Source organism: Sturnira hondurensis, unplaced genomic scaffold, assembly GCF_014824575.4.
Source record: "Sturnira hondurensis isolate 20B ecotype Veracruz unplaced genomic scaffold, ASM1482457v3 Scaffold0005279, whole genome shotgun sequence".
Taxonomy (NCBI): domain Eukaryota; kingdom Metazoa; phylum Chordata; class Mammalia; order Chiroptera; family Phyllostomidae; genus Sturnira; species Sturnira hondurensis.
In genome coordinates this window covers 2,640,672-2,656,366 of record NW_028077910.1, presented here as the reverse complement: position 1 = coordinate 2,656,366, position 15,695 = coordinate 2,640,672, and the positions used below count along the sequence as shown (strand labels likewise).

At 34.1% G+C, this 15,695-nt stretch overlaps 1 protein-coding gene across 2 annotated transcripts in view; it reads left to right on the top strand.

The window, feature by feature from the left end:
* NAALADL2 (N-acetylated alpha-linked acidic dipeptidase like 2) overlaps positions 1 to 9,884 on the top strand; it is a 926,327-nt gene extending 916,443 nt beyond the window's left edge. For both annotated transcript variants that reach the window (XM_037046503.1, XM_037046502.1), the window contains exon 14: positions 7,146 to 9,884. In XM_037046503.1, coding sequence (XP_036902398.1) covers positions 7,146 to 7,344 — 199 coding nt within the window. In that variant the 3' untranslated portion in view covers positions 7,345 to 9,884. The remainder of the gene's footprint in view (positions 1 to 7,145) is intronic.
* The last annotated feature ends 5,811 nt before the right edge of the window (positions 9,885 to 15,695 follow it).

Here is a 15,695-nt window from a genome sequence, read left to right as displayed (position 1 = left end):
AAATTAATTCCAAATAAGTTAAGAAGAAAAAGTTAACTAGAGCCCTGGCTGGTGTGGCTCAGAGATTGAATGCCAGCTGTGAAGTAAAGGATCGCTGGTTCGATTCCCAATCAGGGCACATGCCTAGATTGTGGGTCAGGTACCCAATGCGGGAGCACAGGAGAGAAAACCACACATTGATGTTTCTATCCCTGTTTCTCCCTCCATTCCCCTCTGTCTAGAAATAAATAAATAAAATCTTTAAAAAGAAAAAGTTATGTAGATATTGAGATTTAGGTCATACATGTAATTAGAGATAAGAAAACAGTAATGATGAAATGGAAATAAAAACAAGAAAAAAATTACATCAGTGTGAATAAGATGTGAACAACTATATCACCATCTTCTCCAAGTTCTGAATGGTACTAAAGATTGTGTTCATTTTTTGTTTCTGTGTCATCTTTTGTTTTAATGGAAAGTTATAAGTGAAGAAACAGAATTGTTCTTTGTTGATAAATCAGCAAGCACTGTGCCATTCAAGAGGAGTATGGTTTGAGTATCTGAAGAGTTAATTATTTATTTTCTTCAAAACTTCTCTCAAGAAACAATCTAGTTAGATGGACTAGAAATCTGCAGACATTGATTATAGAATGCAGTTGTTTACTTTTTCTACTATTCTCTGCTCTATTTTATGTGTAATCATAATAGAAACAGACAATAATTTTTATTCTTTTCTTGGGCTGTAACTCAACAGTTGATCCACATATTTAAAAAGTATCATGCTGTAATGGTTAACTTATTTTTTTTGTTTAGTGGAAAAATTCCAACTGGCATTGCAAACAGATTTTAAAACTTCTAAGAATCAACAGGGATATCCTAACTCTGTAATACGTACCTCATGTGAGCTGTTTGACACAATTTTCTTAACATATTTTCTGAAACAAGCCAGTCATTTAAAAAGCTGTTAGATTCACATCATACATTGTGTTCTAACAGTGATTTTGAGAGAGAATACAGAACCGATGCCTATAGCAACATAAATCCTTCCTTTCCCACAGGGAAGAAAACACTGCCAAATTATATCAATTATCTATTGTTTCATTTAAAATCATTCCAAAATTTACTGGCTTAAAACAACTATATATTTTGTCTACAATTTTTTCTTTTTTTCTTTTTTTATTGTTGTTCAAGTACAGTTGTCTGCGTTTTTTCCCCTACCACTCTCCCCTCAATCCTACTCCTTTTTGGTTTGTCCATGGCTCCTTTATAAATGTTCCTTTATGACCCTTCCCCTTCTTTCCCCCTTTATCTCCCTCCTCCCTTCCCTCTGGTTGCTATCAGTCTGTTCTTTATTTCAAGGTCTCTGGTTGTATTTTGCTTGTTTTTTGTTTTGTTGGTTATGTTCCACTTATAGATGAGATCATAGGGTATTTGTCTTTCACTGCCTGGCTTATTTCCCTTAGCATAATGCTCTCCAGTTCCATCCATGCTGCTGCAAAAGGTAGGAGCTCCTTCTTTCTTTATACTGCATAGTATTCCATTGTGTAAATATACCACAGTTTTCTGATCAACTCATTTACTGAGGGGCTCTTAGGTTGTTTCCAGCACTTAACTATCATAAATTGTCTTGCTGTGAAATTGGGGTGTGTAGGTTCTTTTGAAAGATATTCCATGCAGCAGTATTTTTCCTGATACATTCCCTAGAGCAAGGGACATAAAGAAAAGAATAAACAAATGGGACCTCATCAAAATAAAAAAACTTCTGTGCAACTAAATGAAACATCAACAAAATGAAAAGGGAACCAACTGTATGGGAAAATGTATTTACCAATGGTACCTCGTACAAGGCTCTGATCTCCAAAATATATAAAGAACGCATATGACTCCACACCAAGAAGAAAAACAATCCAATTAAAAAATAGGCAAAGGACTTGAACAGACATTTCTCCAAGGAAGACAAATAGAGGGCCCAGAGACATGTGAAAGGATGCTCAAAACCGCTAGCCATCAGAGAGGTGCAAATTAAAACCACAATAAGATACCACTTCACACAGGTCAGAATGACCATCATTAGCAAATCAACAAACAAGTGCTGGCGAAGTTGTGGAGAAAAGAGAACCCTAGTGCACTGTAAGTAGGAATGCAGACTGGTGCAGCCACTGTGGAAAACAGTATGGAATTTCCATAATTCTTTAATATGGCCATCTAGGATAGACTGCTGTGTGATTCTTCTGGTCTCTTCCAGATTAGATATCTCTTGGCTGTTTTTCTGTCTGTAACCAGCCTTTGCTGCTAAAATAGGAAGGCCTCAGCTGAGCACCTCCTCACCACCCCACTCCTTGTGTTCTCTTTTTCCAGCAGGGTGACACAGGATTGTTCACATGGTGCCTTGGCATGGTCCCAGAGAAGGAGAGGGAACATGCAATACCTTTTGAGACATAGACTCAGCACATATGCCACATTACATTGGTCAAACCAGATTCAACAGGTAGGGAAACACATCATACCTCTTGACAAAGAGTTATAAAGTCACACTTTGAAATGGACATCATACAAGAAGGAGAATAATTATAGCCATTTTTTTCAAACAATCTATCACACATCTTTCTGCCTTGTCTGAAGAGTGAGTTGATGGTTTGATAATATCAACAATGGTCTTAATTCTCATTTTGCATTTTCTACCATAGATCAAATTCAAATTTGTACTATACATAGTAGTCATGTATTTTGTGAATTCTCATGGACATAGTATCAAATAGTCTTTTCTAGTGTTGATATAAATATAGTAATCCACTATTAACTATGGAGTACAGTTAGTATAACCCCTAAAAAGAGTTATGAACAATTGTAAGAAATTGAGTTGTCTTTTCTCTCTGCAATCAGCATGTATATCTAGCTAGTTTTGAAAGATGTGACTTGTTATTTAGTGTGATTTCCTTTGGTCGTTTCTTAACATGGGGTATAATGAATGTTAATTCAAGTTTAGAATGGGTGGCATCCAGTGCCCATTTATGAATATGAGAAGGAACACTTGAACGAGAGTCATCATTTTCATCATTAATTTGCTAATTCGCACAGAAGGAAATGACTCATGAAAACGTTAGATACCTTTGTTTCAAAATTCATTTTCTTCAGCATTCCTTTGCTTGAGCTTAGTGGAAAAGGTTTGTCAGTTGAGTAAAGATGCTTCAACTACTTCACTGATGCTGCTGGGATTATTAATTAGGCTTCTGAATTTGGCCCCGCTCCTTTCCTGGTCTCCGTGATGTGGCATTGAAGCAGACCCATTAAAATGAGTGATGTGTGTTGTGATTTCATTAGTGTCATCAATAATGTATTACACTTTCCTTTTAGTGGGTTCTTTGTGTTGTGTGTAGGTCAGGATGACTGTATGAATTACATTTATAAGATACAAATTGTTACAGATGAGGGAAGATAGGCATGAGGTTGGAATTAATGTTATTTTAAACAGGATAACTACTAAAATGAGTTCAATTAAATAATATTTTAATTAGGTATGATGTTTGTACATGCCATACTGAGATACATGCTATGTGTATGCAAATAGGATGATGATTTATTGAATTAATAACACAGCCCATTCTTTCTGCAAAGACACTTTTCTTCAGGTGGGTGTAAGACCAGGAGTAGTTCACTAAGGAATATAATTTCTGGGCGTGTAAAGAACAGACACTTTACATGGAAACTCTTCAAATGTATTGTTTTTCTTTACATTTGTTTTCCTTGTCAGACATGAGCCTTTTGAGTACCTAGTGGCCATTCCCAGTCTGCCCTAATCTGAAGAATAATTGAAAAACAGAGACATGTTTGGTACCTTGATGCCAAATAGATTGTTGAAATCTTACCTGTAGTTAACTGAGGTTCAGTTTTGGTCACATTACATGGGAATGCAAAGAGTTTTGGCTTAGAAACTTCCATTGGAGGCACTGATCTAATTAAAATATTTTCAAAGCAAAGGAAGTATTTGCATATGAAAAATGGTACAATAGTAGTTTTGCTTCTCTGAAATGATTCTGTAGTACTTAGGCTTTTTGACTGAATGTATAAGTTCTCAGAAATAAGAAATATAAAAACATGGCTGAATTTTGTTCTTCTTGTTCATTTGAATATTAAAATTAAAGTAATATGAATGTAATTTTTTGGAAGAGGGCTCCAAATGCAGAAATTTATCTTGCACAAGCAGTGAGCTGACTGGTTTTTAGTACACAGAGAGAACTAGAAAAAGATGGGCTACTCCTGAAAATCACTAGGAGAAATTATACTTCTCATAAAAATTTAAAGAAGGAATCTTTGTTATCCTCAATTTGTTTTAAAGTAGAGCAATCTATCAAGGTGAAAAGCTTTTATTATAATAAAGATCAGCAACCTAAGGTATATCAGCAGCTACACAAATTGAAAGTTTTATATTATTAAGAAAAATCCTATTTGCTATTTTTCAACTAAATTCTCAGTGCTTGCAATTTCATGCTGATTTGTATCTAATTTGGGTAGAAATGGATATGAGTGTTTATCTTACATGATAGCTTGCCACAGCCTACTACTTGAACCATGCAGCATATGGAAAATGTGTTTAGCTCCTTGTAGGGTTTCACACACAAAAAAAGGACCCATTTCTATTCACGTGGTTTGTTTACAGTCATTTCAAAAATATGTTACTGTGCTTCTTCCTCATTAGCAAAAGTAAATGTTGGCACACAACAGACTCCATCTCATTGGTCTTTGGGAAATATATGTACCGCTTCCCAGTTAATGACAAAAATAAACAGTAATCATACTTCTTATGCTCTCAACCTAAACATTCTTTTTAGAATGTATTTGAATTCTTACACATTAGCTCTCCTCTAAATATTTTATATACATATTAAAGCCTGTGCTCACGCTTAAATGAATTGTCATTGATGGATTAATCCTGTAACCTTTCTGAGCATGTTTTATTAATATCATCTTATCTTTAAATATAATCTTAATAATAGTTAACATTTAATAACCACAGAGTGTTAAGTAGAAATGTATTTCATGCCAGTGGGTTTTGAAAATATCGAAAAGTCACTCTAACAGCCTGAAAATCATCAAACACGCTCCCCATAACGTGTCAATTACACTGGCAAGCTCACTAAGAGGCAGTCCTGGGTGACAGAGATGGTAATGTTTTTGATTATTGGCATGCTGAGCAATGTGCCTTGAAGGAATGAGAATATTCAGTAGAGCTTTTGAAAATATGTATTACATTTGTACATTCTGGAAATGTTTTTTCAAAAAATGATGTACAATTAAAGATGGATAAAGGGGAGGGAGGGATTCAAAAGTATAAATATTATGAAAACTTATTAAATAGTTATTATACTAATTTGTTTTTATTGGCCAGTATATGTTGTGTACAAAGGAATACTTTTTAAAAGATTGAATGACTAAAATATATTTTAAACATTTCTTCTTGAAATACCTTAAACTTTAAACCATTTTTGTTATTATATGTTTCATATATATATGAAACATATAATATATATAATTTTATATATATAATTGATTTTATTGGGGTTACATTGGTTAATTAAATATTTTTCAAGTGTATAATCCATGCTTATGAGGAGATGGTATTTTAAATGTCAAATATGTACAAAGAAGATAGAATAGTATAATGAATTTTATTATCCCATTTTAACAGTTATTAACTAATGGTCAATCTTGTTCCACCTATACTGTCCACAGTTCTAACTTGCATTTCCTCTAAAATATTTTGGAGGAAATCCAAGACATGATCATCTTTCATTTATAAATATTACTGTGTGTATTTCTAGAAAACAAGGACCCTTTTTTATAAACATACTGGTACCATAATCTCACCTAAAATACAAACAATTCTTTAGTGTTAGCAAGTCTTCAGTGTTCCATTTTGCATTACTACTCATTTTTTCGTTTGTTTGAATTAAGGCCTAGTAAAGTCTACACTTTGTCACTGGTTGATGTTTCTTTAAGCCTAAAGCAGAAGTTCTCAAGCAGGGGTAATTTTGCCACATAAAAGATAATTTTTACCAATCTGGAGACATTTGCAACTTCTACAATTGCTGTGGACTAAATTTTTGTCTGTTTGAAAAATATTTTATATAATTTTATATATTTTTATATTTTTCACAATTATATAATATTTGGGATATATATATATATAGATATGGGGATATAGATATAGATATAGATATATAGATAATATATCTATATATATATTATAGATATAATAATATATCTATATATAGATATATTATATATAGAGAGAGAGAGAGTTAAGATCCTTATCTGATGTGATGGTATTTGAAGGCTGGGCCATTGGGTGGTAATTAGGTTAGGTGAGATCATGTGTGGGGCCCTTGTGCTGAGACTAATGCTCTTATAAAAAGAGAAGACACAGGGAGCTCTGTCTGTGTGCATGTACCAATAAAGGCCATGTGAGACTACAACCAGGAAGAGTCCTCTCGCCAAGACCCCTGGTGATCTGGACTATGCTGACACTCTGATCTCAGACTTGTAACATTCAGAACTCTGAGAAGTCTATGCTATTCCATTAGATCAGCCCACACTGATTGAGACAATTACTGGTATATAGTGGTTGGAGCCCAAGGGTACTGCTAAACACCCTATAGTGTGCAGGACAGCTACCAGGAGAAAGAATTATCTAGCTTCAAATGTCCATAGCACAAGGTAAGAAACCCTGGTCTAGAGGTCCCTCCTTCACCTATTTTTATTATAATTTATTCATTTAACAAACTACATCATTAAGTCTGTAGTTCCCCACAGTCTACATTTTGCTGATAATATGTCATAGTTTCATTTAAGATATTTTGGTGTCCTTTGTATTTATTAGCAATTAGATTTAGAAGCTTCATCAGATTCACATTTTTAGCAAAACTACTTTATTTTATTTTATAAATAGTATAGTGTCATCAGGAAACACATAATGTCTGATTCTCTCATCACTACAGGAAATTTTGATGATTGGTGTCTATGCCCATTAATAACTAAAAAGTGGTATTATAACTTTATTACTTCACCTATTGCAAAGATCACCATTTCTTGGAAATATTTATTACAATGTTTGATATGAAAATGGCATTGTGCATAAATCACCTACCTATTTCATAAATATTTTTTAGAAACATCCTGTATCACCTCGATGACAAGACAAGTCAGTTTTCGATACTCCTGGAAGCGTGGGAGGACCGCAAGCCACTCACATCCAATGAGACCTTTCAAGAAGCCTTGTCAAAGGTGTTGCACAGCATTAACTCAGCTCAGGTTCACTTCAAAGCAGGACTTCACGTGTTCGACAGTGTCTTGGATGGAAACAACTGAGAAAAACCTCAGCATTTTTAAAGGTGGCTTACAATTTTTCAAACAAAAGCTCTAATTTGATCAGATTTTCTGGCATTGAAGTTTTTTCCCCCTGATGACTTTTTACACAAATCCGAAGATATTATTAAATTGTATTTTAATGGACATACAAAAAGAGCATTTTGCACATTTAATATTTTTCTTATATCTGCATTTCTGAATATCTGCATTTAAGATTTATGTATTAAAAAGAAATCTACTGTATTTTTATATATATAAAATATTTGGGGGAAACGTTCTAAGAAGTTTTGGACAGTCTTCACTCCTACGGATAAAGCCCATAGGAACAGAAGTTGTTTCTTATGTTAGAGCTTTTAATGACCTACTTTCTGTAATAGAAAAGGAGGGTTGATATGGTTTCAGATTAACTTCATTATTAAGTATTCAATATGAAGAACTCAAGTATTTTGATTGAGTGATCGGTTGACCAAAACCACTTTGAATGTTTTTATTTTATGAAATGAAGTGCCTATTCGTAACACAACTAGATGTAGTAATACACTGGTTATGAAATTGTATTTTTTAAAGTATTAATGAAAAAAGAGCCATAAACATTCCAGGGAAAGATCTTCAGGTAGCTGCACAGAGCAATTTAAATGCAAATTTTTCCCTAACAACTTAAAAGGTGACAAGCTTTGAAATCTCTAATTTGCCTCAGTTGATTCTGTAAAAAATTCGCAAGTGATATATGCTTATGAGGGGTAAATTTTTTCTTATTTCTTTGTGTGTTGTTTCTATTGGAAGCACTAAAACAGACTAGTCTGAAATGAAAGCATCTCACATTCTTTGAAAACCCCAAACATCTTAAAAAGCATTAAATTGCTACTTTGCCACTGACAAAAAGGACTTACTATGAAAGAAAAAGTTGTTTTGATCAATGAAAAAAGTTCCTTAATTCTATAAGGAAACTTTTGATATGTTTTTCTTCTTTACCCATAATTCTGACAAAGATGAAAATAGAGATAATATTCATGATCCTAATTTTATGCAGGAAAAAACAGTGTTACTGTATGAATCAGTCTTTCCCACACTCCAATTCTTTCCTCATGTGAAAAATGAAACTTTTCATACTGACATTGTCATTGACTGGCCCTGACATCCATTATTCTCCGAAACCCCAGACTTCTGTGAGGTGACAGTTTAAACTTTTAGCTTGCCGTTAGAAAATGATTTGAATTTTTCTTCTGATATTGGATAAAGCAAATCCCCTGAGGAAACATCTTCAGAATATTTCGTGTGATTTTCTTTCTCTACTCAACAAACACACTTTCCCATTATACACGGCTGAGCTACATTGCAGACAGTGCCTGTGTGTCTTAAGTCTTTGCTTTTTATGGATGAGCATAAACCTACTCTTAGTTTAAAAGAAACCTAAGTTGAGGGGAAAGAATTAATCAGTATTGATTAATTGATTTATAAAGCTCAGCTGTTCCTACCCTAAGTAATGTTTTTACGCTCAAGGCAAAGAAGAAAACAGAGGCAATTAGCTGGATAATTCAAGCAGAAATCCATTCATTTGATTGCCTGTGTGCATATATTTTTACATGAGAAATGAAACTACCTTTAAAATATATATATATACTTGTTCGTTTGAAAATATTTGCTGTGTTGAGGAGTTTCTACAGGAAAGAGGTAAAAAGGCAGGCAGCGGCATACCTAGACATCCGCCCCCTCTTGCTGTAGAGAAACCAACAGCAGAAAAGAGGTGAGAATAGGTAGGGGGACATGGGTGGGGCCCAGTAAGGGGATGCTGTGTTTACCAAAGGGTCTTCAATATTCAGTCAAGCTTTAATGTGTGCACGGCAGTTCTTCATTTGAAGTTGAATTCAAAGCAAAGACAAATAATGATCAGTTTGATAGCTGATCATTTTAGAACAAAATCCTATGCAAATTCATACCTTCAGGCTGTAAGAGCATTGAAAGCACAAAATATTTTTGTTTGTGCATTTTTGTTTAATGATTCTGTATGTAGGTAAACCACATCGCACAGATAAAAATCCAAATATTATGTATTCTGCACTCCTAAATTATATGCTGTTTGATATATTAGAACTGAAGTTCACTGTGGAATAACATGTTTCCTCAGTCTATTTGAGAGATTATGTGAAGAAATGAAATTATAATTAAAACAGATGTCCGCCAGTTTAACAGGTGCTGCTCTGTGTCTTTTGACTGCAATGAAACTCTTTAACTGAGAACTATACTGCCATGGTCTGATTACTTCAGGTTCCTCCAAATTTCTATGATTTTAATTCTTTTCCCATTGATCCAGGTACATAAAATCTTATGCAAGCTAACAAGTGTTTTTGGTGAATTGATAGTAGGTTTAATTCTTGCTGAGATATCTGGGTGCCTGTTAATTCTCACAATCCTTCATGCATAGACTTGTGTCAAGATACAATAAGCCATAAATGCCAAGAGAATGTGACAAGCATGCACCACTAGAACTTGGGTTCAAGAAGGGTACATTTGTGACGCTTCCCTTTGTGGAAGAGCATATATTCTGGAGTTAAAAGGAAGCCTAAGAAACATTCAGGTCTAAGCCCTAAGGTGTTACCTTCAGCCAGGAAAAGCATCATCACCCCATCAGGTGCGATAACTGTAGCCAAAGTAATTAAGAAACTTGGATATAGTCACATATTTAGCTCATAGCCAAAAGCACTACTGGAATTTAAGCCTCTCTGCTTTCTCATGTGGTAAATCCAGCTCTCTCTGAGATGCTATGGTTATGAACAATCTTTTCCAGCAATCCCATAAAACGAGCCATTCTATCAAACACTTTGTGAACTGGAATCACTGCTTTAATTAAGGTCTAGCTCATCTTTTGTTTATACCTGATAAACAAAACTTTCCTGGGGAATCCAGGCAAAGGATTGGGTACTCGGGAGGAAGTGGAGAGGGTTTCTACATGATGCCAGAAGTGTGAAGGAGGGCATTGAGTTAAATGCTTTTACAAAAGCCTATTTTAGATCTATATTAAATCAACAACCTAGCCCTAGCTGATGTGGCTCAGGGGACTGAGCACTGGACTGTGAACCAAAGGGTTGCCAGTTCCATTTCCAGTCAGGACACATGCCTGGGTTGTGGATCGGGTCTCCAGTAGGGGGCGCTCAAGTTGCAACCACACATTGACGTTTCCCTTTCTCCCTTCCTTCCCCTCTCTAAAAATAAATAAATAAAATCTTTAAGAACATAAATCAATCAACAATCTGAATTGGTGTTTCTCGAAATGTGGATTTTGGAATGTGAGAACTAGTAATTTTCATCTTCAGAAGGATTGCCCAGGTGACCAATTATGAACTCTGAAGTTTAAAATTTCTCAATCTACATTACTTGCCAACATATCTTTTTTTAAAAAGTCACACTAACAAGAGGTACCTGAAGCTTTGCTATTAAATGAAAGAGAGAAAGCAAAACTCACCATTGTATCTCTCAAGAAAGGTTGCAGACAGCTAACAGCCGTGCCTGCCACATATCAGGCAATGTTTGCACGTTTTTGTTGATTGAATTCCCACAACAACCTTTTTTTTTAAATGTGGAAACTTAGTTGAGTGGTCGAAAGTTCTATAGCCAATTAAAGCATCTGAGATACGTTCCTCTGATAGCAAGTCCTCTGGTATCAAGTCTTGTGTTCGTCACACTGAGTGCTGTGGAAAACATCGGAGAGATTATTCAGTTATAGAAAGTAATAGACTTGAGAATTTAATGTATGTCTGCATAATTAATGAGACTATAGTTTGCCACTGCACTGGTTTAATGAAAAAGTTTGAAGAAACAAATTGCATCATTTCTTATGATGGTGGCTCACCCACCCCAATGATGGTGTACATATGTAGATAAGTTAGGTGATATCTATAAGAGCATTAAAAATCAATGTACCATTGTAGAATATCACTACTCCCAGATGTAAAATAGTAAAAAGAGAACAGAACCCACATGTATGAATTTCCTCCTCAAAATGCCTATGTAATTTCACAGGGAATAATAAAATGAGCAGATGCTTAGATTTACAACCACAGGTTTATAACACCCTGGAAAACTTAGAATAACTAGTTTACATTTTAAGTTAAATAAGTATGGAACATACAGTACATTTCCCCATTGGAAAGTAAATATTATAAAAAGAAAATAAACTATGATTTATTACCAACTACCTAATAATGAATGAGCATCTTTGCCTCAAATGAAAAACTATTGTTACACAATAAATTGATAGACCTAGCTAAAATATTCTGAGACATGGTGTGGTATGGGTAATTAATACACAAAGCAGGCTTTCTCTGAGGATAGCACATTGTCATATCTTTGGTTTAATAGGCTATTTAGCTGTGTTTTAGTCACACATTCTCTTAGTAGAGAGGAATTATTTTCAATTGCTAATCCATGTGTTGAAAGGAAGTGAAATGGGTCCACATACTCCAATAAATGTATGGACAACTTGAAAGCGCCATCATAAGAGCACAGAGGAAACCCAGTGGGAAAAAACAAAGAATGTGATGTTTGAGAAAACAGTTTCTGTCCAGCTGTAGTAGTAAATCTTTATTTCTCCCATATGTTTAAGTAGCTAGCTTTAAAAAATCCTCATTAGGATCTGCTATTCTGAAAGACCTTACGAAACTTCAGAGTTCTAAGCACTCTATTAAGTGCAAATATTTTCAGTTAAGTGGTTTGTTTAAGAAAGTCAAATTTTGAAGTGATAAGAATTTGAAAGGAGAGTTGCAAAAAACCTTTTTTTGAATTCCACCATTTTTGGTCACTACCATGTCCACTTAACTTTCTGTTTTCTCTTCTAGTTATACTCTATCAGTGAGATTAGGATTTTCTTTTTTACCTCAAAAAATAATTTTAAGACCTATATGACTCAATATGCATTTATCTGTAAATCAGCCAGAGTCTTATTTCCATGATACCTTTTCATTATTCTTTGAGGGTGTGTATGGACAGCCTTTAGCATACCTGGGACTGCCAGGAGTCTTGAGGCCTTGCTCGTTTTGAGATGACATATTTCTTAAAGACATTTATAATCATAAATTTCTTAAAGACATTTATAATTCTGATTGTATTGAGTTTACAAAGCTAGGGATTAAACTGAAGCACTTTCAGGTAGCATTCAAGAAAGAGAAACTGCTTCACATTGTAACATTTCTGCTTAGATTATTTTCTCTTCGAAGTATATAGTTACGTAGTTTTCTGTAACCAAAATGGTAATTTTGATATTTTCAGCCAAAATACAATAATTGAAACCAAAGAAATGTATGGCTACTCTAATTTCTTAAGAGGAGTCTGTCAAGAATTAACTCAGGAGCAGTCAGTTCAGTGACCACCTCTAGATAAAGCTTGGCTGAGTGGGGACAGAGCCTGACAGTGTTCCGTCTAGTTCATGTGATACCTTAAGCCAGTAAGCACTGCAGTAGCTTTTCTCAGAGGGAGACAGATTCTATTTTCCAGGGGCTAATTAATATGCACAACCTCAGTCCCCAGAGGACCACACAAGTGCCTGCACTATACCATATGTCATGTGCTATAATCCAACAAGCTCAAGAGATTAATATACAATCATTACTATGAATTATTACATTGCATTGAAGTTAATGTAGGTCTTCTGTTCTAATTAAAGAATAAACTTGACATCTGAAAGAAGTTTAGCTAGGGAAGTGCTGTTAATGTCTCTATTTTAATGAACTACATATATTTTTCAATCACAATTGAAATTTTTTAATTATCTAGACTGCTCATTAAGTAAAACTCTCAAACTTCTTCAAAATTTTTTTTTATTTTTTTTATTGAGTATGTTGCAATGCCGAAGAACCCTGCTTGGAGTGTGTTTTATCTTTTTTAATTCTTAGCCATTGTTGAATCATGTTTTTAGTATAGTGGTAGTGTTTTATTAATATTAATAATAATGATTTGTTTTCCTTTATATCAAGCTGCTGCAAATGGGCTGCCTTATTTTGAAAGTCAGAAAAATGCAATTTCTCTATAAAGACAATTTTATCACATCTGTTTAACAAGAAACAAAATATCTTACTACACCACTGGAAATTGTCTGCAGGAAACAAAATGTCCAGATGGTTAAGAGTAGCTCACATGATTATATTCCAAAGATGTTATAAATAATTCTTTTTAGAAGCTGAGATAGGACTATTAGTCACTATTAGGTGACTAAGTATTTACATTTTACACAGAAACTTTTAATGGCAAACATATGCCCTGCATTCTAACTTGCTACTTGAAAAATATGAATTGAATTGTATTCTGAAAAAGTTTTCTAGAACATTTTGAAAGGCTAATTTGTTTTTGTAAACATGTGAAAATTATCATTTCGAAAATAGTTTCATATATGTGATTGGGATGTTAATATATACCATGCATTTTTCAAGTCATATCCGTGTAGCAATATTTAGTTACATAAAATTATATAATAAATAAAATGTCTCAGTTGCATAACAATAAAAAAGATAGCTATAAAATAGTGCGATTGTTAGGAGATTTATAAATTAACTTGGCATAAAATTTGGAGGGCAATATCTCCAATTAAATTTGCTTTGATTAAAAGCAAATATATCTGAAAGGTATCCCAGTGACTAAATTGCACTCAACTGTTACAGTGTGGAATATTGTTCAAAATAATTTAATTATTATCTGTGACTCAGAAATTTTTCACAGATAATTTGATATTATCTGTGACTTAGAAAATTTCATTGTAAAGAAATTTTAATGGTCATTGTCTTTGTTGTGGCTTATTTTTAGTGACATTGATTTAGAGGCATGTGTCTATGTTTTGCAATTACTGTATTGAGTTGAATGTTTAATCTCTATAATGTGTGGGTGTCCATCAGGAATTTAATGTCTTCTATATTTAGCCTAAGTGTGATCTCAACTGATTTTACAATGTTTTATCAATACATATTACTCAAATGACTAAATGTGAACTTACTTGGGAAAGTATGTTGTGATTTGGAGTGACACAAATTGGACTGAAATAGTACATTGAGAATCCAAGTGAACATTTTATATTTCACTTACTTAAATATCCGCACATAATTTAAAACATAGTATTATGGAATGAAGACATCTCTTAAGAAATATATTCTAATTCATAAATGCAATGAGTATGTACAATGAAATGGTAATATTTAAAACACCCACTTAAAATATTAAATGTATATGAAAATCATTGCTATTCTGTGTTTTGTTAAAAGATATACAGCATTTTAGATATGCAAAATTAATAAGTTATTAACATGTATTATTAATTAACTACCTTTATGTAACATATATTACACCTAAACAAGAATAAGTCTAGTTCAGAAAACACTCTATAATATTTGTCTTATTTTTCTTCTTTGCCTTGCAGTTTTTTCTCAAACATGCACTGCTCATTTCTTTCTTTTATTATTCTCCTGTCTTGATGTCTTCCCTTGCCAGTGTCGGCAGTGGGTACACATGTACTTCCTGTGGAATTCTTATTTATTTTCTGGATTAAAAATAAAATCCTCAAAGCAATATAAAATCCTAATAAGATGGTCTGATTCTGCAGCCCACAGTTATAATCTGACTTAAATGACTCAATTGTATAAGCAGTTTTTTTCTTCTCTCCTTCAGCTATACTATTCTTACAAAGGCAGAGGCACTCTTACAAGGCATTCTCTGACATCCTAAATGCTCACAGATATAATTCCAGTGCAGTTATATTTCTTGACCAATTTACTTTTTTATTTCTTCCCTATCTCAGCAAATACACCAAACTCTCTAACCAAAAGTAAGAATCATATTTCATACTTTCCTTACTCTCCACATCCAATTTATCAGCAAATGGCCCTACTGCACCTTTCTCTATCAACATGGGTGCCATCCTACTCAATGCCAACATCTTCTCATCCCTTCATTGTACTCGACATTGTAACTATTAGAGGCAAAGGGTATTTTAAAACAGTAAAATAATCATACAAGTACTGAAAGGGCTAGTAACACAAAAATGCGTAGGTACTGTTTCTCAGAGATCTGTAGCTGCAGGCAGCTGCTCCTGGCCTTAGGGTGGGAGGAGCAGAGCTGGGAGATCTGTGATAACCCAGGAGCCAGCATTCTACTGACACTCCTGGAAACTTTGTTGCTGCTGGTGGACCACTGCTCGCAGGGCTTAAAGAACCAGGACAGGGAAATCAGAAGTCTGAGACCCTGCACTTGTTCTGCCTCCCCTACCAGAAGCAGTAACAACAGCAATAAATACCCAAAAGCTTCCTCACTTGTTGACCTTTATAAACTAGAGACAACCCAAATATCTATCAACTGTTGTAATGTTACAACACATT